The following is a 24038-nucleotide window of genomic DNA, read 5'->3' on the forward strand; positions in this document are numbered from 1 at the left end:
AATCTGCACTGTCCTCCCTTCCCCCCTCCTCACTTCACGCTCACAGGAGACTGCATCTGACCTTCAGCCAGCGAAACAGAGAGAAAATTTTGCTTTAAAGCTTTAGAGGTGCCTAAGAACACTTTCAGTTAGAGGTTTGCCCAATCATGGGCTGGTTTTAAATCCACACTGTCAAAATGAGAGTTAAGAGGGATCTTCCCCAACTTCATAACTGGGACAAACTGCTTTGTCCTAAATGGCTTTTGCTGAAAGACTTTCTCTAATGCCCTCTTTCACAAAAATGTACACTGGGAATGGCATTTTTCCGCAGACCCAGCTGATCTGTAAATCTGTTGAGAGTCCAGATTTAGTGTTCAGTGAACCTTACGTATGCTATACTAAAACTTACACAAACCATTGCATTGAAGCCACAGCCAACCCTGTAGCAACGATGGGTCTAAGTCACAATTCTCATTATAAAAGAGTACAATTTTATAATTCATTATCAGTAAGCATTGGTGGCCGATATGTACTAGATTACTCCAAAATATTAAACACTTGGAGATACTGTGAATTTCACCAAAGAAAATAAAAGTATTTCCAGTTACTGCCTCAGCTATTCTGTAAACTTCTCCCCTGCTGCAGAAAAGCCTACACAAACTATGATTACTTTTCCCATTCTGGACTTCACTTACATGTGCATTTCCAACAAACTTCAGAAGGGTACACGTGGAGTATTTTCAAGAATAGGTCTAGGGTAAAATTCTGACAAACACATAAAATAAGCAAGCTCAAAAATAGGGGAAATATTTTCATAGTTTCTGTCAATTTGTAGTCATGTTAGTTATTTTTAGTACAGCACAAAAGATTATCTACGTATGACTTAAGTGCATCTAGTAACACACAATAAAAAGCAGGTGAAAGAAATCAGTAAAATATATATATATAAAAATCAGTTCAATTTTAACATGTCTATACACATAAACACAAACAATAAGCAAACTAGAAACAGGTATAATAATGAATCTATCTCCTACAAATTTGGCCTTTTCATAATCTGCAGCCCAAACTCTATTAGAAGCTCGCAGTTTCAATCCAGACCTTTGACTTCCAAGAAAAGGCTTTAGGAAAAAACTCTGTTTATATATAGGAAAAACTTTAAAAAGTAAAACTATCATAGAATAATATTATCCTTATCTTACCAGACTAGTCAGATAGTTCAAACTGAAATGGCATTTTATACGAAGCAATAATGTCTCAATTTGTAAATGGCACGCAGGGCATCTGTATTACTGAAAACCAGGGATAACGATTGCAGGATTTCCAGTCCCTGAGCTGACAAAGGGGATATTTTCATGAAGGTGACACACATGAGTTTCAAAGGCATCCCCCAGTCCACAGCTGGCACTGATAAGTAGCATGACTTACTAGAGACCAAACACATGTTGCACAGTGCACATGCATGTTGACATAAATCATATTTAACAAAAGATATCCCAGCAAAAGAGGGTAGGAAGAAGCCCCACAGCCCTACAGACACTTCTAGCAAGGAGAAAGCATCTAGGCTTCTCTATTTTCCTTCAGCTAAGAAAGGACACGATTGTGTTTGAATTTCCAACCAAGGGTACCAAAGATTCAATGTCATCTTCGATACGATTGTATGCCTTCACCTCTATCTGCAAGCACCTGCGTGCCTAACCATTACGATTGAGACTAGCTAAACAGTGACTGTTTAAAAGAATCAACTTACTTTCAAAGCCTTTCTCCTGCCCTCTGATCAAATCAGTAAGTCTTTCATCTGAAGATTTTCATGAGCAACCTTACTGAGCAAAGTAAAAGACTGAATTACTGCCACCTCCACAACCCTGTATCTTTCCCTTGGTGTTTGAGGCCTGTTTTGCCTTATGAGAAATAAAAAAGTCTTTTGTCTCTGAAAACAGAAAGATTTAGGGTCACACAGTAAAACTGAGTAAGAAAACTTGCATATTTTGGCTAAAAGCATCCACACAGAAACTTACTGTTGATCCACTGTGTTCAGTAATTTACCCACGTGTCAAACCCCTGAATACTGAACTTAGGAAACTGCTTTGTACAACCATAAAAAGATATATATACTATCCCAGAGCCACGACTATATTGAAGAAAAAGCAGGGTATGCGGTACATGCAACCATTACCTCTTTTGCAAACTGCTCTGGGATTGTCAGATTTTACAAGTTGTTGCACACAGCAAAAGCTGTTAATGGAGAACATTTAAAACAAATTTTGCTGAAAGTCTGTAAAGGATAGCTGACAGCTGAAAAAAAGGTTAATCTCTGCATTAAGAGAACTAGAAGACCTAAGCTTTGGGCCCTAGGCTTTGGTTTGGACCTTTCTATTAGGAAAAGCTAAGGTCTGTGCTCAGGATAGCGGTCCGTACTCAAAAGGTAAGTAACGGGACAGATTTTTATGAAGTCAGGCCAAGGCCGTGTGCTGCCCCGGCCGTGTGCTGCCCCTTCCCTGGGAAATGACTGAGCGCACGCTGGCCCCAGCTATAGGGCAAAGACATCCACCACGTGAATGGGCAGTCCAAGGCCCTGGGCATAGAGCTGCCAGCGCGCGGCAGGGGAGGGTTTGTAGCACAATCCATAACGTGCAGTTCTCTCTTCTCCCGCGTCTCTGGGGCCTTTGAAAAAGACAGTGCCAGGATGAGCCCAGGGGCTGCAGGGGTTGTTCTGGCAGGGTGCACCTGCCCAACGACCTAAACCGCTCCGCTGTGCTGTACTGAGGACTACTCATCAGCAAAACACCACCCTACTAAAAGGTCTCCTGCTTCAGACTTCGGTCGGGATGCGGATGGCTTTGAAACCGGTATCCAGGAATTCCAAAATGGTGAATTCCATATTAAATATCTGTTCCTCACCTCATAGAAGCCACAGTCAAAACTGTACCTTTTCAAATGCACACACAGTTGAAGCAAAGAAAATACCCACTCTTTCAAATTCACCTGTTGTGTATCTAGTATTCCAGGAGTTTCAAATCAATGTTGAGCAAATTGCACTGTGTTTAGAAGCCTTGTTCTGTCCTAGCTGTTTACAGTTTTCTACGGGTAAATACAGGAGAAAAGATGAGTGACTTATGAATGCTCACTTTAAAAAGTCAAACGACATATTAAAACGATACTTCATAGCACAGTGCAATAGAGTTAAGCAGATGTTTTCACAGTGATTTTTACAGAAAGAACATGCATAAATTTTTGAGAAGAAAAAAATTAAAAATCTAAAGATAGAGAGAACTGTGTATATTAGATGTTGTTAAACCTTTATTTGTCCTAAAGCAAAAGATAAAACTCATTCTATATGAGAAATCTGTATAAAGTCTAAAAGAAAAGATGAAAATCACAGCTTTAGTAATTTCCCTTTACAAATATGCCAAGATGAGATTGAGTGAAACCCTTCACAAAACTACACGCTGAAAACCAATACTATTTCCAGTCTCTCTGTTAATATGAGAGTGGGTAGTGCTGATCAAAGGACAGAAAACCCATCAAGTAGCAAGATGCATCTTGCTGTTTTCTTGAATATCTGTAAATTCACTGCTTTCAGTAACAGTAACAAGCCTTCTTAGCCGCAGGCCTAAGTGGCGGCACTTGCCCATGGCTGCTTCGGCAATTGCAATGACCCAGGTTGTGCAAGGAAATAACGAGTCCCTGAATTGACCAAGGAGTGTCAGAACGACAGAAGAAAAAATTGGCTAACGGAGCACATCAGCAACTGTATGTGCATCCTCAGGTGGTGCTCAAGGAGAATGTATATTTTAATTTGTAGCCCATTTGCTGCAAAAGGATAGAACTTTAAGACATGCCATGGAGTACAATATGGCAATCCAAGCAAAGAAAAGCAAAACAACTTTTCTGTATTTCTGAGAACAAATAGCTGTCTCTACCATCACATCATTGTTTTACTATTACCAGCTAATACAACAGCAGACAGAAAGTGCAGCTGCGGTCCACAGAATATTTGGCATTTCTGGCCCAAGCATAATCCCTCATGTAATGAAAAACCTATTTCTATTTCTGCATCCTCGCTACTCTTCATACTGAAGAGGCTTGCGTCTGTCTCCCATTTATTGAAGCTTATTCTTCATCTAGACAGCCAGGTCTGGTTTGTATTAGAAGTTAGGTTTTAAATCACTATTTTTCTATTATTTATTTTAGGATTTTCAGGAAGCCTACAGAGGTGCAGAAAAATTCTTGTTGAACCAAGCCCCAAATCCCTGACCCAAGTTAAAGAACTTTGATGTTATTAAGGTTCAAAAGAAATTCTGGCTATAAATACTGTAACATTATTTGAAGAGTTAAAATGACATAAAAATGTTAAAAAAAAAAGTTAAAACTCCCCATGCAAGAGTGAGACTAATCAGATCCCTGAGCTTTTCTTAATGAGTAGGCTCCATTATGGGCTCTTCTTTCTCTTTTTTCATGTGGTTGGAGTTTTGCATTTAAGTGATTAATGGAGTCTCAATATGTAAAAGGGGATATATATGAAGAAAGAAATAACAGGTGAAATAAACTTTTGGTTCAATAACTCTTACGGGCCTAAATTGCATCTCGTTTCTCTTTATGCTCTCTGCTGCCTTGTGGGCAGTTTTAACACAATTCTCTATTTTTAGGTCCCAGCTCTGCATCACATTCTTATAAACATGCACAGTTCTCTCCTCAGAAAAGATCTTATGTGATGTAGGCATACTAACCAATTGCTGCGAGGTAAATGGAACTATGGTGTTGCATTGCCTTTCTCTGCTAACCATTAGTATGCTTGCTGTGAAACTGTTCAACTTAAACTTTAAATATTTCACTTCAAAGTATTTGCATTTACCACAGACCAGAAAAGATGTCGCAAGTTCATATCTACCCTTATATTATCTTGGGATACTTGATACATACTCCTGACATTTTTCCAGCATCTCTTAATTTTCTCAGCATATTTTCCTCTCTTTTAAAGACTTCTCATAACTGAACACAGAAATTGTCTAGCAAAAGTACATTCTTTCAGAAGTATCTCCTTTCTTCTGCAAAAGAAAACATCATGCTCACAACTCCAATCCAGTTAAGACCAATTCTAACTGTCAGGAGCAAAACCTGAGTTTGCTGATAAACCACTTACCTTGGATCAAATTAGATGCTCCACAACTACACAGGGGTTTCCTGGTCTCCATATTTAGGAGGCACAGCTGTAGCACAAAGTTCCTGATTTAAAATTGAAAATCTGTAATTTTGTTCTTCTGACTACACAGACTTATTTCAGCTACATTTTCAAATCTTTTGATAGTAGCAGGTTGGCTTTGCACTTGCTGTTGGTTTATGCAGCCAAACTGGGATACGGAAAACCAGCAGTTCACGCCACGCTGCCTACTGAGGTAGACATGGGTAGGGCCTTCTGATAATCTCCTGCCTTCCTCACACAATCCTTCAGCTGCTGATTACTACATCAGCTAGATGCAGTCATCTGCACCTCACAGAAAGCACAAGTCTCTTGCAGGAGAAATGAGTAAATTGAAAGGAGAAGATGAAAACATACAAGATATAAAACGTAACTGCACGAAGAGTGCAGTACGCTCAGGTTTAAACAATTGTTAACATACAGGTACAAGCAGTGTACGTGCCACAGACTGACTGACCTTTCAAAGGGTCTTGTCTAACCCAGGTCAATTCCTGCAAGGCAAATAAAGTACCGCAGAAACAGAGTACGCCTCCTTATCCAGCAAATGGGGAACTATTCCACCACACTGGCATTAGTATGCGAAAATATCGTCTATTCTGCGGCTTTCCTTAGAAAGTATTTAGTAAGAAAAATTGGAGGAAAAGTTGGAAGAAATCAGCTGATCAACCAACCCGCAAATTAAAAAAAGATTAAAATTAAATTAGTGCAGCACTGTTATGCATTATGTATACTACCTTTTAAAAATTAAACATGACACAGGGGGATAAATCTGGATATCCCAGAGAAGAAAATAAACGAAACCCAGAACGTCCTTAAAGTTTTAGGTAAGGTTCTGTAAGATCAACATAAGAGAACGAAATTCCTTTTCCATTCAGGAGCTATATTAATACAAATGCTTGTCTTTTCTAGTAATTCTTTAGAAATAGCCAAGATAAAGACATTAACAACATCTAATAATCACACAGTGGGGCTCAATAGTGGTTCTCCCATTAGCAAATCTGCTCAACATACAAGCCAAAACATGACTTTTCTAACCAACTGCATTCTTCATCTTGGCATTGCAATTCAAGCTTCTGATGTCAGAAATGATTATGAGAAATGAAGTAGGACAGAATTCCGAGTATTAAGAAAGTATACATGCATCAGTCAAAAAAGAGCCTCTCCTTCCTACACCCCTTACTCTATTAAATAAAATAGGCTTTGGCTCACCTAAACGGTCAAATTCTGTGGTGGAAAACAAACATTCGTTGATACTCAGTGAAAGTACTACATGTCTTAGAGTTTAGCACTCATCATTTTTTCGGCAAAAATGCCTCGAGTCACTAGAGATGGGAATAACTCCTTGCAGTGTCACAAACTGGGGACTGACTGGCTGTGCAGCAGCTCTGCATGAAAGGCCCTGGGGTCATGGTGGACAGAGAGCTGAACATGAGCCAGCAACATGCCCTGGCAGCAAATCAGCCAGCAGCATCCAGGGCCACAGGAACAGAAGCACAGCCAGAAGACTGGGGGAGATGAGTAACCCCATCTGCTCTGCACTCATTAGTCTGCTTCTAGGTTAACTGCATCCCGTTTTGGGCCTTCCAATACAACAGAGATCAATAAACTGGAGCAAGTCCAGGGGACGCTACCAGGATGGCAGGGTGCTGGAGCACTTATCCTGGAAGAAGGGGCTGAGGGAGCTGGGTTTATCTAGCCTGGGGAAGAGATGGCTGTGGGGGCTTAAAAGCAGCCTGCAGGTACCTACAGGTCATCAAGTAGATAAAGTCAGGCTCTCAACACTGGTACGTAGCAAGATGATGAGACACAAAAGGTATCTATTGAAGCAACGTTCAAGCTGGATATAAGGAAATACTTTTTCTCCATGAGGACAGTCAAGCAGTGGAACAGCTTGCACAGGCAGGTGATGCAATCTCTGTCCCTGGAGATCTTCAAGACCAGACTGGTCTTCAGAAATGACCCAGGTTTGAGCAGAAGATTGGAACAGAGACCTCTAGAGGCCCCTTCCAACCTGAATGATCCGATAACCTTGTAAACACAAATTTGTCCCAGGGATCAGATACGTTGTCATGGAAGATGCTATTTTTCCTGATTATAACTACATAGCTATCATATAAAGAATTAATAACAAGGCACGACATCACGTGAATATGGCGTGCTAGGTATTCAAACTCAGTGACCTTGGCAAGTCAATGACTTTATTAGTGGACACACATAATATGTAAGATGGCTGGGAATTTTTGTATACGAGTAGTGACATGAACAGGCAGCTCAAAGTGAGATGCAGCAAGACTATATAGAATTAAAGCCTGAATAAGCAAAAGCTGCAATGAACCTGCATACTGTTTCTTAAATAGTTTTTTAAATTACTCAAAGGAGGTAATTTCACCACATTATACTATATGGCGAGTAAAGTTTTCTGTCATTTCCCAGTGATGTGTCATTTCCTACTGTTCAACTTCTTTTGCTCCATAATTTCTGTAGTCTGTTTCCCTGTCTTACTATTTTCACAACTTGAATTTAATTAATGAGATGCATCCCAGAGTCCTGAGGGAATTGGCTGATGTAGTTGCCAAGCCACTCTCCATGATGTTTGAAAAGTCAGGGCAAACAGGTGAAGTCCCGGGTGAATGAAGAAAGGGAAATATTGCACCCATTTTTAAAAAGTGTAGAAAGGAGGGCCCTGGGAACTACCAACCTGTCAGCCTCACCTCTGTGCCTGGGAAAATCATGGAACAGATCCTCCTTGAAGCTATGCTGAGGCACATGGAGGACAGAGAGGTGATTTGAAACAGCCAACATGGCTTCACCAAGTGCAAGTCCTGCCTGACTAACCTAGTGGCCTTCTACGATGGAGTGACTGCACCAGTGGACAAGGGGAGAGCTACAGATGTTGTCTATCTAGACATCTGTAAGGCCTCTGACACAGTCCCCCACAACATCCTTCTCTCTAAATTGGAGAGATCGGAATTTTATGGGTGGACTGTTCGGTGGGTGAGGAATTGGTTGGATGGTTGCATCCAGAGGGTGGTGGTCAACGGATCAATGTCCAGATGGAGATTGGTGACATGTGGCAGCCCTCAGGGGTCCGTACTGCGACCAGTACTGTTTAATATCTTCATCAATGATACAGACGGTGGGATCGAGTGCACCCTCAGCAAGTTTGCAGTTGACACCAAGCTGAGTGGTGCAGTTGACATGTCTGAGGGATGGGATGGCATCCAGAGGGAACTGGACAAGCTTGAGAAGTGGGCCTGTGTGACTGTCACAAGGTTTGACAAGCCAAGTGCAAGGTCCTGCACCTGGGTTAGGACAATCCCAGACATCAATACAGGCTGGGGGATGAAGGGACTGAGAGCAGCCCTGCCGAGAAGGACTTGGGGGTACTGGTGGATGAAAAGCTGGACACGAGCCTGTAATGTGCACCCGCAGCCCAGGTGGCCAACCGTCTCCTGGGCTGCATCAAAAGCAGCGTGGCCAGCAGGTCGAGGGAGGAGATTCTCCCCCTCTACTCCACTCTGGTGAGACCCCACCTGCAGGGCTGTGTCCAGCTTTCAGCACAAGACAGACATGGACCTGCTCAAGCGGGTCCAGAGGAGGCCACGCAGATGCTCAGGGGGCTGGAGCAGCTCCCCTGTGAGGACAGGCTGAGAGAGTTGGGGTTGTTCAGCCTGGAGAAGAGAAGGCTCCAGGGAGAATTATTGTGGCCTTTCAGCACTTAAAGGGGGTTTATAAGAAAGACGGAGGCAGTCTTTTTAGCAGGACCCGTTGTGATAAGACAAGGAGTAACGGTTTTAAACTAAAGGAGGGCAGATTTAGACTAGATGTAAGGAAGAAATATTTTACAATGAAGGTGTTGAAACACTGACACAGGCTGCCCAGAGAGGTGGTAGAAGCCCCATCCTTGGAAACATTCAAGGCCAGATTGGATGGAGCTGAGCACACTGATCCAGCTAAAGGTGTCCCTGCTCACTGCAGGGGGTTGGACCAGATGGCCTTGAAAGGTCCCTGTCAGCCCAAACTATTCTGTGATTCTATGAATTCCTATTTTTATATTTTATCTTCCTGCAAGTTCCTTGAATATTCTCTTGTCTCTTTAGTACACTTAAGTATTTTTTATTTGTGTTTTTTTCATGGCTTTCATAATAATGTTGTAAGAGCTACATTAACTACACTGACAAAATCCACGCCACATCTTTCAATCTGCTGTTCCCCCACTGAGCGAGTTATATTCCTAAAGGCAAACATGTACTTCTACACTTAAATGAATAAAATCCATAAGTGCGTCAAGTGCGAAACAAAACAATGAGTTAACAAAGAAGCACAGCAACGAATAATCAATATAAATGCATTAATAAATGATCAACTGGTGATCTCAATATAAATAGCTGCTAACAGAGCAATGTTTCCCTAGGAAGAAATGAGACATTTTACACTGATACTGAACATTGATTTTTCAGAGAGAATGACCACAGGTTTATTTGATAGGTATCTTGACTTGGTATTATATTAGCAAAATTTAATCTTCAATATCCCTGCTGCTCGTCCTTCCCCTGAAAAATGGCCTCATCTCAGTATGTTGGGCTAGGTTATAAAGCACATCTCACTAAAGTATCTCAAAGCTTTTTCATCTTTTTCCCCCCTGACTTCCTGCAAGACTTGTTTTGCATCTGCTTATTTCTGCTATCTCTTTGCCCTGACAAGACTACACACCTGTGATTCTGGGATTAAGTCCTAGACTACTAAAAAAAAAAAATAAATTCAGTATTTGCACTGATGAAAGTGAGAATAGGCTGTTACACAGCCATTATGAAACCCAGGGTATTTTCTAGTTTGTGCATGGTAGGACAATGACAGTGCATGTGAAGCACACAGCATGTACTTCACAATTGACAAAAAAACCACCCCAAAACCTAAACATCTCTGAGGAAGCCATTCTTGCAGCTTTGAGTAGAAAAATCCAAAACCTGTACTGTATCAATAATGGTACTACTAACTACTGGTTTTAAACATACTCTCTCTCTAAATTTTCCTGCTAATCTATTGCTATCCTATTACATCGTGTCCTTCATTTTTGTGATATTAAGCTCTAACTACACCACGTATTTTGAGTAGTGCAGCACCAGCTAGTACAGCTAGCATGAGCTAGACAGTTACATTACTTTACACGAGTTCACAGCAATGTATTTTAACAGCTTCTGGGGATCACTACCAGCATCTGTGAAAAATGTCTTCTAAGCCTCATCCCAGATAACATTGCACAATATGCATTAAAAAGCAAACAAAAATGTGCCCCCCCAAACACAACCCCAATAACACACAATAGAAAACATCCTCTTGGTCTCCTATTTCTTGCCAAGGTTTCGGTGTATGTTTGTTCAACTTGGCAGCTAAGCAGAAAGGGTTTTCAATTTCAAGTGCTGAGCACACGATAGCACTTTGTGAATTATGGAAACATTAGTCTCACTCTAGTTTCAAGTGCTGAGGTTTACTGTATGAAAATCCTCAACAAAGACAAAGAGAATTGAACAGGCTGATAAGACTGCCCCTTCACACTGAAAGGTAGCTACATCCATTATCTCTGAGATTTCTGCTAGGCAAAACAATAGGTACATTGGCTTTTCTTGGAACAAATCTGTATATCAAGCTTTTATTTTTGACTTGGGAAAAGCACAGGCAAACTATACCAAAGTAATTTCACATAAAAATCCTCCTGCTCTTTGTGGCATTATGCAGATACAGCAGCTGGAGCATTTTGTCTCTAGGAAAATTGCCTCCTTCACCTAATGAATCTCTCACACCTTTGGACTGTGAAACAGGACACTTGCTAAGCCAGAACGCCACATCTAAAGTTCCTGGAGCCAGGCTCCACGATTGCCAGCACTACTGCATAACTTGCTTATGGAACGGGGCCAGATGCTTCTCCCTGAAAGGCTCAAAGCCTCTCTTCTCAGAGCTAGCATCAGGCAAGCTTACCGAGCTACCACTACACTTGTCTCTCTCAGATTGACTGATATCAGTCAGTAAGAACTATTGAATATGTGACATTTAGAATAGGCCAGGCATATTCTAAAATTTAATTATTGCCCCTTAACTGACTCCTATTTTCAATGCAAATTTAAGAACGGAACCTTCTGTCATCAGCTAATCGTGCAAGATGCAGAGCGCCCTCGGTTTACAATGATTTCAAGTGAATTCGACAGCAGTGATTGGCAGCCAGGTGACCTCTCCCTCTCAGAGGTTCCATCTTTGCATGATTTTCTCTTTTTTCAGTATTGGTTTCCAAAGTGTCTAGTATATTTGATTTCAGTGAAATCTAGACAAGGCAAAGCCAGTGGTTTTCTGACTCTACAAGTAAAAAACAATAAATGCAACATAAGAAATCAAATGAGACGCAGGTTGCCATTCATCAAAAACAACTCAGAGAGAGAAAGAAAAAACCCGATTGATACATGAGATAGCCACTTGAGTAAACTGTTCTGATGAATGCTGATCTGTGGAATCAGGGTCAAAAAGACAATTGGACTTCTGAGTGGAAGAAATGACAAATATGAATGAACAAGAAACTGCACACAAGCGCTTACATTAGCAAATATCTGATTCATTTGTGGGACGAAAATAATTCAAGTTGATACCAATAACTGAAGAATTTTTATGCAAACTGTGGTAGGTACACATATTTGATGCAGAGTAAAGATGAGACTTCTACTTCCAAGTCTAATTTTTTCAGAAACCCCATAAATTTTATTGGCTGACTGTTTCCAAAACAAATGAATACTTTTGTGGGTACAAAAGGGATCACCAAATAAATTTACCATTTATTTGCCTAGATGTCTTTTATCCTTAAAGCAAGGACAAAACATTGTATCCTGGCTTTCCAATAGCAAGAAATTTACCAAATTATTTGTTCTGTGCACACTTTTTAGGCTCTAATTTTAAATATATATAGGGAATAAATAAAAAAAAAAGACGACGTTTTCATTTGTTTAATTAACTGCCAGACCCTCTGGCAATTCAGTCCTTTCTATAGCACAGAAATGAATATACTATTTTAAGTTTATGCAGATAACTGAAATTTATCTTAAACCTCATGTGTCTTTAAGGCCACATAACACTGAAGAATAAATAAGAACATTTTCATGTGCAACATATGCACCAAAGATGTAGTGCAAGCATGCTATTCTCATAATTTCTTTCTGTCATTTTCCTTTTCTCAAGATACTATTTTCAGGTGGAGTATCTTTACATCCATTGTAGCTTTTAATTTCCACAAGAAATAACACTTTATTTTTTCTTTAAAAGAAAAGTCTAAATATTTGAAATTACCACGTTTTTAACGTACTGACATGTTGATGGTCAGATGTTCTTTGATGCTCAGAGTTAGATTGGCAGAAATCAGAACAGTGTAGGGGCTTATAAAAATGTGATATTTATGTTTGGCAGCAATTACTTTGTGAAAAACACAAGGTGACTCTCTCTTTCCTCTCCTTCTTTCTTCCTTTTAATATTTTTTCCCCTCCAAGTTTGGCATGAATCTGAAGAGCTAAAAACTAATTTAACATGACAAATGCTTTCATCGCTCCCCTAACCTCTGAAGTGAACACTCTGACAAAGACAATATGTGTGGTATATGCCTTCCTTTTGACACTTTATAAATTACTTCCTTGTAACTGAGTTTTACCACCAGTCCAATATCTTCAGGATGTCCTAATTTAAACGGCTGGATCTGCATTCCTCATACGTCACCCCTAGATACCAGGAGTAACTCCTGGGCTTTGTGAAATGACCTAAGTCTCAAACAGGACTGTAGGACAATTTTATTTACATACTGCATGCTGGGATTTACCAACACGTTGTGCAATACGACCAACTGATACTCTGCATTCCATTTACATCTGGCGACTGAAGAAACAGGGAGAGGTGATAAACCTGGCTTTAAATAAGCAGGCAACATTTTGTATACCATGTAAGGAAAAAGTTAACCAAAGTAAATTTTTCCTATTCTCTGATATTAAAAATAGCATTAACACTCAGCCACAAAACCATCTTAAAATTCTCTTTTTCATGAAAATCTGCAAATTTTTTGCCTCTGTCTATTCCTGTAACAAAAAAAACCCCGAAGTCGCTTGACATATTTTCAACCTGGTGAATCTGATGTGTGTCAGTTTCTGCAGAAACTCCGTCAGGGTAAAGGAACTCGGGTATAGAACAGTATGTCTAAGATGGCAGACTGCACGCATACAAAAGCAACCGTATTTTGTACATACACATGGCATATCACAGCAGACTAGTGCCACACAGACCTGAAGGAATTTTTGCCAGACAACAGTCAGGACAAGTTTCAGAGGAAGATTTAGGAAAACTCAGGCAACGATGGTACTGGCTGGCCTATAAAGGAAAAGCTTATCTAAACAGCCAAACTTTGATGGCATTTTATGATCTAAACCATCATCTTTAAAAAAGAAAACAAACCCCAAAGTTTCCTTCTAACAAGACATACTGTCATTATTTCGAGAAATGGTTAACTTCTTAAAATCTCAGTAGTACCGTTGTTTAAGATCAACTATGTAGTGTGGCAAAAAGTTCCACACTTTATTATGCACTATGTCTTTATTTTTAAAGCTTTAAGCACATTGCCTTTTTATTTCATTCATTATATTTCCATTTGTGTGCTATCACAAAGGCAATAGGAATGCCTAAATAAATGTTTAAAATATTTATTCTTTTCTATCTGTTATGATACTTTTTTTCTTGTCTCTTTAAATTGCCCCTCATTAGAAATATTTTCATGCCACCCATAATCTTTAGCAGTCCTCTGAAAGTCCCACGTTTAAACATGTAGTCAGCATGTTTTCAATGATCTATTCATATCGATTTCCCCATCTCTTTTATTCTAGGACAAGTCATTGAGAAATCCTGAAGACTATAAGAACTGCAAAGTATTCTTTCAATATAATTTACCTCATACTTTACAGCATTGCCTTTTTCATTTAGTCCTGCAATAGTCTTGATTAGCATTGATACGATCATCTTCACACGGCCTAGATATATCGACAAACCTAAGCAGCAGAACCATTTGCCGCAAATTTTGATGACTTTTTAACTATTACTTTTAGCTAATGTAACCTCAGCGATAAAACCTCTGCTATGATGGACAGTAAGAAATTTTCTTTGTGGACATGTATGACAGGAAAACATTATCAGCACCTTTAAAGCCTCTCCTATGCTTGAAGATCTGACAGCTACATACATCAAGAGGATTTGCTGCAATATGGAGTATTGCCCTTCAGCCTGCATGTCTTGAGGGAACTTAACATCTTTCTTCATCCCAAGACTGCCAACTCTCCTAGTAGGTTAATAGCTCTCATTTTCCCACTGTCTCAATGACTAGGACAGAATTTGGATTTTGGTCTGATCTGAACATTATTCTGGTCACCCATTTTGAAAACAGAAAAAGATTTTTCCTCCTGACAGAGCAAGACAGAGTTATTTTGTCTTCACAGCTGTTCAGGGATTAGTAAGTCAGGAGCACCAAAAGAGCTGCAGAGAGCGGGACAGCTGGTGTTTCACATCGCTGCTCTTTCCCCGGGAGAGAGGATATTTAGTTTTCCCAGGACTTAAGTTCTGCACACATCCACGAGAAGGTAATCCTCCAGAGAACTGCAGAAGGAGGAAAGGTTCTTAAGGGTTGTTGTTTTTTCTTAAATAAGCAGATAATTTAGCACCTTAAGTACCAAGCACCTTAAGTCGTACTATTTGAGGACAGCAAGACCCAGCATTTTGATGGGTGGGTTACCTTATAGCTGATGATCTTGCACCTGCTCTTTGTCAGGTGGAATGAATTGTACGGGTTTTTGCTGAGAGTGAGGGAATTGATGAGTGGCCTAACTAAAGCACATCCCTTTTACCTTTCTGTTATTCTCATGCACCTAAGGCAACGCAACTTCTCTTCTCTCCTCCTCTCTTCTTTTCCATTACTTTAAATTATGATCACAGTGGATCCATCAAATTTACTCACAGGACTAATTGAAGCTATTTTCTGGTTTTGACAGCTACTCTTTAATTCACTTATTCTTTACTGTGTATGGCATGAAGCTTGTCAGGTAACTTCTCATTATTTAATCCTTCAGCCAACACTTTCTTCCTAAAACCTGCTTTCTTGTGTTCACTAGCCTACTCTATTGCACTCATCATTCTTTAGTCAGGAAAGAAGACCTCAAAAACTACTGTCAAAACGGATCACTTATGTCATTACTTGAAATGATAGATCATTCATCAATTATTAAGAGTCAATGCATTGCCTCACATTCTCTTTTGTCTTAGACAGTATATGATAGTGTATAAAGCAATAAACATGTTGCAAAGCTTTGCTTTAGATTACAGTAACCTAAATACCAAGGAAAAATACATTTCATAATCCATCACTTCAAAGTTATGCACATGATTAAAATATGCAACTTGCAGTATATCATTTCCCCTGTGCATAATCACTCAGAGAGCTGTTGTATGATAACTGTCAAGTTCAATAAATCATGTGCTTTCCAATCTTCTTATTTATATATCAAACTAAGCCTGTTATTCTTCTGGGTTTTCTACAGAAGAAATACAGAAAAATGGTTAGCTCTGTATTTCTGAGTAAGCTGGGGTGTAGGCCTGGCCTAAACAGACAGCAGCAATAAAGTAGTCAGCTCTCTCTTAATACTGTATATATTAATTACATATGGAAGGTCATTAGTATGAATTATGAAAGTCATTAGTATAGTCTCTTCAAATGGAGAGAAGAGGGAGAAAATTCAGTGCATCTTTATAGGTCTTTTGAGCGCTATATATGAGAATAGTTTCAGAGATAAACTAAAACCCACACATAATAGGTCTGGAAAGTATTAATAGAAAACATCGACAAGCTACCGTATTTTTGCCATTTACTCAGAGAAGCTAGAGTTTGAGCAGCACGTCATTGTCATCAACATATTGTTGAAGGCACTGTAAAAGGTACAAAATACACAGATAGTTTGTGTAGACACTTAGAAAAACCTCCAAAACAGACAATGAGGGGGATACTGAGGGCGGTGGGGATCAGTAATTAATTAAATTAAGAAAGACAAAATAACAGAAGCACGTTAAAAAACCTTGAAAGACCACAGAAGGAATTAGGGCATGGTGTGGTCAGTATTAATATATTAATCACGGGAAATAAGCACAGTTTCCTTTCCATATCTTTGCTTACAAAATACTAAGACGTGTGGAATACAGAAAATAACAGCACACAAGTGGAACTATCTATTTAGATCTAACACCACCAGGAATTTAGGCACACCAACAGATATAGACTCAGACTTATTAATCAAAATTACTTTGTTTATTACCTAAAGGTAGTGTCTGATGGTAGTATTTGAATTCAAATGCCAGTAGATTCTGTTACTCATATGGATTCACCACCTATCACAATTTCTTTGAGACATTTTTTAAACATATGGTAGTACATAAAAAGATCATTATACCACCCTGTTAGGACCATCTATGAGAGCGCATGTCCGACACCTAAACTTAACACTGCACATTGAAAATCCTGAATCGATTTCTTGCTTCCACTACTCTTATAACAGCAAACAGGACATGAACATTTTCTTTTCCCTCATTAATCAGCATAAGGGATAATAATTTTATTTGCTCATTAAGAGCACAAATTTGTGAAACATAATGACCATCCTTTTATCTGCTGAATTTTCATTTGCTGACACAGCCATGTGATTTGACAGAGAAAACACAGCCTTACCTATGAAATATGCTAGCAGGATGGCAAGCAGGACTGCAGCAGCAATTGCAGATAAAGCAGCACATTTCCAGCTACAATACTTGGAGGGCTTTTTCAGCTTGAACGCATTCCTGGAGAATGTATTTCTAGGTAACAGTCTGGGAGGTGGAGTATAAACTGTTCCTGAGGTCAACGGGTAACCAGGGGAAGAACTACTGAACAGCGGAGTAGTTCCAGAAGAGGTCTTAAACAAGAAATGCCTGGAAAACATAAAATGGAACATAGTTGAAAATGGCAAGTCCTGTAGTTAAGAAAGAACATCTATTCCTATTCCATTCCAGCTGCCATAATGTGTTAAAACTGAACTGAAAAGAAAAAGGATTTTGTACAAAGGAAAAAGGAGATGGAAATTCTCATAGTCTTTTGCTACCAGAGCTCAACAACTGACACTAAACCACAGTGTTAGGATATCTGCTTAATGCTTTCTGTAACTGGATGCAACTTGAGCAGACACTAGCTAAAACACTAGCACAACCGATGGAGTGTCTGTGAGTACCAGTTGAGTACTCACAGTTGAGATTGCACCCGTAGGAAGTGTGAGCAGTCTAATAACAAAGCTCATATTCAGAAGTGACATCACTAAAAATCACCAATTGTTTCCTTTTGGCCTGTGCTTGATTAGGACAAAGCAACTAATTCCACTACAATACCTGTAATGTTTATTAGTATAACAGAGCACTTAACTTTACAAGAAAACATCCTTTCTGAGTCCACAGGTTTACATGATTTCCCTGTGGAATCCACTATCCAACAAACATTTTAGGACAAAAAAAATTGAGTCTCATTAACATTCTGGGCAAAAGCTGCCAGCAAAAAAAAAAAAATTAAGAACATATTGAGCAAACCCCATAGTCCTGTAAGAAAAGATCTTGCCAGAATTAGAATTAACCATTATTTTTTTAATGGCACATGGGTTTGGTTTGAACAACTAAGAGAATCACCAAAAGCACATGATGCAGTACAAAAAAAAAAAAGAAAGACAACTTCAACTGCCCATGCATTTGTTAAGAAGAAAATAAGGGACAAAATATACTACCTAACAAAATTGCAGAAAGTGCTGCCAACACATCCCAGATAGAGGAAATGGAGAAAGCAAACTAGAAGGCTGGCTTCACTAGATTAACTTCTCACACTCAGGAAGAACTGACTACAAGCACATTCCCAGTAAAATATAAAAAGAGAAGCACAGAATAAAGGCAGTGGGTCTTCAAGAAGGCCACTTGTTTTGAGACAAAAGAACTTTGAAGATCCATTCATACCCTATCCCTTCACGGCTCTGAAAAACAATGCTTCTTGGAATGAATGAGAATGAAGACAACCAGTAATCTCCAAAATCAAAACCATAGCCTTACTTCAAATGAAAACATGTTTAACGTTTTTATTCAGATCAGAATCCAGTATGTCACACTCAAACCACCTGTTAGAACTTTAAAATCAGTTTCAGGCACTGCTTATTACAACAACGATTTGGAATTTTGAAACTGAAATGTGTTTCATAAATACGTTTTCCAACCCATCATCATGCATGTGCACACTTCCAAGCACAGAATTTACTGTGTAGTTATTATACACAATAACTGAAACGATTTTAATACTGAAGAGTATTAAAGCATTTCTTTTGAAATGAAACCCAGAGTGTAATAAACTGCATAGAATTTGCATACAGGTAGAAGACAGTCAAAGGAAGGCTGGCTAGGTTTCCCAGTTTTATGATAAACTAACATTTGAAGACCTGGAGGTGTTCAAAAAACGTGTAGATGTGGCACTTTGGGACATGGTTTAGTGGGCGTGGTGGTATTAGGTCAACGGTTGGACTTGAACTCAGAGGTCTATTCCAGCCTAATGATTCTATGACAGTCTCTGAAAATAGGGTCTTTTTTAAATGCAGTCATTAATAAACTCTATTAATGAACATGAAAACTCACACTGCCTTTGGTATTTTTTTTTAAAACCTCAAATGACCTTGTACATCTCTTACAACAGTAATCAAAATTTAATTTGGTTCAGAAAATATTTCACTCACCTAAGACAGTGGCAGTAGTCACTGTCACAATTTTCTCTTTGTGCTTTGGAGACACCACAGAAAAAACTCCAAACACAAGTTACACAATCAAAGCAGATGAATTTTGCGTTTTGTGAGTTTGTTTTCTTAATTCCAGTATTCATAAAACAAAGGAGGAGAATGAGAAGGGACTATTCTAACCAGTTACTTAATAGAAACATTCTGTCATTTTTTTCAGATAAAGTTGCCCTTCTTTTTTCCTTATCAGTGAGGCTCATTAGATGTTAGAATTGCTTCATTTCCGCACATTGTACATGATCTATAGGAAAACACAGTAAAGGTAAATGCTAAAAGGGTTTCACCCTCAAAATCACCTAGCCTTTTAAATTAAAAAACACACCTTCCAGTTACAAGAAGGCAAGAAATAATGGAAGTCTGATTTCATGAACACCGAATTTTAAATGTTTCTTTACTTTGCGACAGTTCAATTAAAATAACTGTTGGGAAAACGATGTTATCAGGCTGGTTGCGTTAAGCTAGATCTATTGACACTTCTGTTCCTTTTGTCTGGTTAAAACCTGATTAACACTTGTTAGCAGCAGCAGGTTTAGTCCTTTCTGCTTGCTCTCCGGTGTTGGGAACTTAATACTGTTTCCATGATAGGAACTAGGGATTGAAGTGACACGGAGCATGAGGAAGGAAGGAAGGAGAGAAGGAAGAGAGATCTGGTGAGACAAAGGCAGGTAGGAAGGCTCATCTCTCTCATTCAGGCTAACTCTGCATCTGCCTCAGCCCAGGACCCCCTTCTCCTCCTAAATCCTCATGGGTCTGCAACAAACAGTTCTTACAGTCCTTCCCTTTTTCCCAAAAGCAGATCTCACAGAATCAAATTGGAAATTGCAGTCCTTGGCACTGTCTTTATCTGAAATGTCAAGGGTTTTAAACCCAGGAACCTTACGTCCTCTTTAGCTGAGAGGCAGCTACAGTACCAACATAAATTTTAATGTAACACATTGCTAAAGTAAACTCAGATATATAATGAAACTTTGCTCCCATTAAAATTCAATTAATGAATATCTAGATATGTTTTAATAGAACATGTCAACCATATACATATACTGTATCATGTGAGAAAAAAAAAAAAAGTAGGAGAAAAAAACAGTCCCACTGTGATCCACTTTGAGATACATAAAGTATCTAAAGAAAATCAAAATAGCTAACCATGCAAACATGGATATCTCTATTACATTGTTAAAACTGATCGGAACTTGATAGCAGCAGAAAAGGCTGATTGAAATGGATACGTGGAACAGTGTCATCCTCAAAACAAAAAAGAGAAAATATCATTGGATAAACTGAATTTTGTGACGCCTGTGAGTCCTACCGGTGTATTTTGAAAGCTGAAAGTTATTGTCTCCATATCAGGATTTCTGACAAAGTGGCAACCATTAGAAGATAGCACACCATCAGCACACCATCTTAAAGTACAGAAATTCTGCCTTCAAAGTTGTAAAAAAGACATTTAACTAAAGTTATGTTAAATAGCTACCAAGCCATTTTGGAAAATTGGCACAGCATTCAGAAGTTGGAGACCGAATTAGCAGAAACACCTTAACGTTATAGTAAAGCGTACCAGAAAGACTGAGAACATAATGGGCAGAATACTCGGACCCCCAGAGTTTTAAGTCTAGATTCAGCTACTAATGGAAATAAATTGACTTGTCTCAACTCTATCCCTAAACCCAATGATCTATATCTCTATTTTTATGTGGGATTTGACATGCTCTGGTACAACCAATTGTCTGTGGGCCCAAGCTGCACAGAGAGAACATGAGCATTTATCAACATTAATTACAGTCTCACAGCGGTAAGACTGGGAGGTATTGTACAATGACTGCTTATGAAAAGAAATGATCTAATTTGTACCCATTCACTTAATTTCAAATACATTCCATATTAGAATTAAAAAAGCTGTATATTCTCTGTCTTATCTGTTCACCTATCAAACACTATTAAGAAAAAGACATTTTCTACCTCACAATTAGCATTAATAATTTGGTTTAGATTGGGACTAAATTTCTGTTTTGAAAACACGGGAGTAAATTTGCTAAGTCTCAGCCCAGTCTCCCTAATTTCTGTGCATCATGAAGACATTCCTATGCTGGAAAACTACAAAATATGATGGTCAGCATACAATGATTCAGTAATTTAAGTGTCCATGAAAGCTGTGGAGGGAGCTTGCATGCTTCTCACAGAAAATAAGTTAACTCCGTAGTGCTCTCGGGGTTAGCGCTCTCCTCTACCACTCTGCAGCTTTCTGGGCTGTAAAATGCACCCCCCTTTGTTTTAAGCAGCGTGTGGTGCTGATGCGCCGGATCACAGACAGAGACCTCATCACTGACACCAGGAGAAAGGTGACATCTGTGAAAGTTGAGCTTGCAAGGGGACATTTGTCCTCAGTTCTGTGGACTAATGCTAAATGGAAAAAGCTATATTTTGCTTTCTTCATTAATTCAGAGCTCTCTACAGCATTTATTTTTCCACAGGTCAAAAGGACCTCTGGTGTTCAGGGAATAGTGGTCTGACAGAGACCGTATTAACTTCCATATTCTTTGAGAGAACAATCCTCTTTTTTTCCCTTCTTTCTGGTCAGATTGTCATGGCAGCACACTGCAAGAATCAGCTGAGGAAAAAAAAAATTGGGTTTTGTGATGAAAAACTGTAATAGAAAGGAAGAACAAGATATATTCTATCATAAATTGCTTCTTTCCCTCCTCATACTATCCTAAGCTTATTCTGTATGAAAAAAAGAAATACAAAGAGCTGTAATGCTTACATTGTCTTTTTTTCATATTTTTTTCATAATTTTTTAATAGTAATTGATAAATAGAAAAGATACATACCATGAGAATAGTAACAGCTCAGTTCAGTTGTTCTAGGACTTAAGAAATATCTTCAAGTTTTGGCAAAATCACATCTGTCTGTAATTTTACTGGACATTTTTTCTTAGCAGAAGAAAAAAAGAAAGAAATATAGAACGTAGCATGCTGGCTTTCATTGGGGAAAAAAATAATCTGTAGTCTTCCAACTCCTCCAAAAAACTAGCCATAAGTCACTTCATGTCAGTGGAAGCCTGAAAGTGGGTGCCAAATTCAGACAGTGAAGTTTTATGGCAGTTTTCTAACTTCCATACAAAAAGAAACCAAGACTGAAGAAAACAACAAGCTGTTCTTACGGTTTTTATGCTAAAATGAACTCTGAGTGTTATAGTGGTGCAAGCCTTGCGTAAGGGTCTCTCAGTCTTTCCCCAAATGAGATTTAATTGCATGTTCTTGCAGAGAAACACAGGATTTGATAGTTTACACAGCTGAGGGCTCTCTGATGTGGTAAAATTGCACAGAAGTTTCTACTCTTTTTAGTGTTCCCCAAATGCACTAAAGGTGGCAATAAAGGTTTAATGTGTTATCTTTATGTGTTTAAATTGCATAATTATAAGAAATTGACTCAATCACGTCAAAGCTACACACGAAATTCAGTACCTGCTTATACAAACGAACCAGCCACGTTACACAAGTGTGCCTACGGGCACCTTCACACCCAAATGCCTGTTGCAGAGGACAGCCCTCACGACAACACACTATTTCAGTGTTTTTCAGCCTGCGGCTGATAATCAATTTGTAACGAACTGTGCACACTGCAGGAGCGAAGGACACTATTAGGCATGTAAACAATAATTCAGAACGAACACACCAATACCAATGGGACACTTCCATCCACCGTAACGTAATTCTGAACCTGGCAGCAGCCACGCAGCTTCCAGCTCAGCTCTAACGCCAGCTTCCCAGCTCTTGAAAGGTTCACGATTCCTTAAAGGCTGCGTTCTTCACATCCCCAGGCAAAGTCGTCTAAAAATGCCGAGTGTTAAGCAGGGTGTCAGGGATGTTGCCCTAAGTACCAGACTAGCTTGTCACTGCCACCTCCACGCTCTTAACAAAGACACAGCTGGACACACAAAAGCACAGTAATTGAAAGCTGCCTGACAGGAAGGTAGGAAGTTGTACAAAAAGGCAGGTACCAGCCTTTGGGCACCCTGATCTGTCATATTATTAAACAAAAACAAACAGGCAATGTTCAAAGCCGCAACCGAAAACAGAGTAGGTACAAAAAGGCAAACCATCTGTATTGTGCCACAGCTGCAGTGTTAGCTCTGTACCCGACACCTTTTCACAGGACAAGCTGCTTTTCATGTGGAAGATGTTAATTGAGATACTGGTGGATAAACTTCATAACCTTCTCTCTGCCTCTAATCCCCGCTGTAAGCTGCCCCCCTGGAGCGCTCTCCTGGGGCTCTCGCTGCTGTGCTCCAGGCCCGGCTCTGGCACATCCCAATGGCATAGCCTTGGATCAGGCTGCCCAGAAAGCGGCTGAGTTGTGACAAAGAGCTGAGAGAGAGTCTGCAGAAAGATAAGGTGAAAAATACGCAGGGAGGAAGGACTACTGAGGTGGGGACCGTTAGTAGCTCCAGAATTTGAGAGGGAGAAAATCAACATGGAAAGGCATCAGATCTGAAAGGGAAAAACGCAGGAAAGCTAGCAAGGATGGAGCTGGTGGCACACAGCAACTCACCAACCCCGGGGAGCTACAGAGCCACCCCTTGCCTTCCAGACTGGTGCCTGCATGGCCAAAAAATATTCTGGGTGCCCTGCAACAGGTGGTGAGCACGCTCACTCAGCCTGTCAGCTTAAATCCTAGTAGCTGGTCTGTGAGTTAGCTAGTAAATAATTGCTTTGCCCTTTAACTTTATGCGTATCTTTCTTGCACTACTGTTTATTCTCCAGGAATGCAGCAATGAAACTACTAGTTAGTGCCTAGTAACAGGAATAGCTACAGAAATAAACACAAAAATCTGTTACTTTGCATATGTTCTTACATTAAATGGAAGCAGGATCAATAATGCAGGTACAGGAAGATTTAGGCACCTCTGAATCAGCTCAAACTACACGACCTTCCCCTTCTTAAGTGGAAAACCAAGTTTCTTTTCT

The 24038-nt window shown here is 39.5% G+C and overlaps 1 protein-coding gene across 5 annotated transcripts in view; it reads right to left on the reverse strand.

Moving 5' to 3' along the window:
- The window catches only part of TENM2 (teneurin transmembrane protein 2), a 545195-nt gene that overhangs the window by 155556 nt on the left and 365601 nt on the right, over positions 1 to 24038 (reverse strand). For all 5 annotated transcript variants that reach the window (XM_086470948.1, XM_086470946.1, XM_086470945.1 and 2 more), the window contains one exon: positions 16956 to 17194. In XM_086470948.1, the coding sequence (XP_086327074.1) occupies positions 16956 to 17194 (239 nt within the window). The remainder of the gene's footprint in view (positions 1 to 16955; positions 17195 to 24038) is intronic.

The sequence above is a fragment of the Leptosomus discolor genome, chromosome 10 (assembly GCF_034619465.1).
Source record: "Leptosomus discolor isolate bLepDis1 chromosome 10, bLepDis1.hap2, whole genome shotgun sequence".
NCBI lineage: Eukaryota > Metazoa > Chordata > Aves > Leptosomiformes > Leptosomidae > Leptosomus > Leptosomus discolor.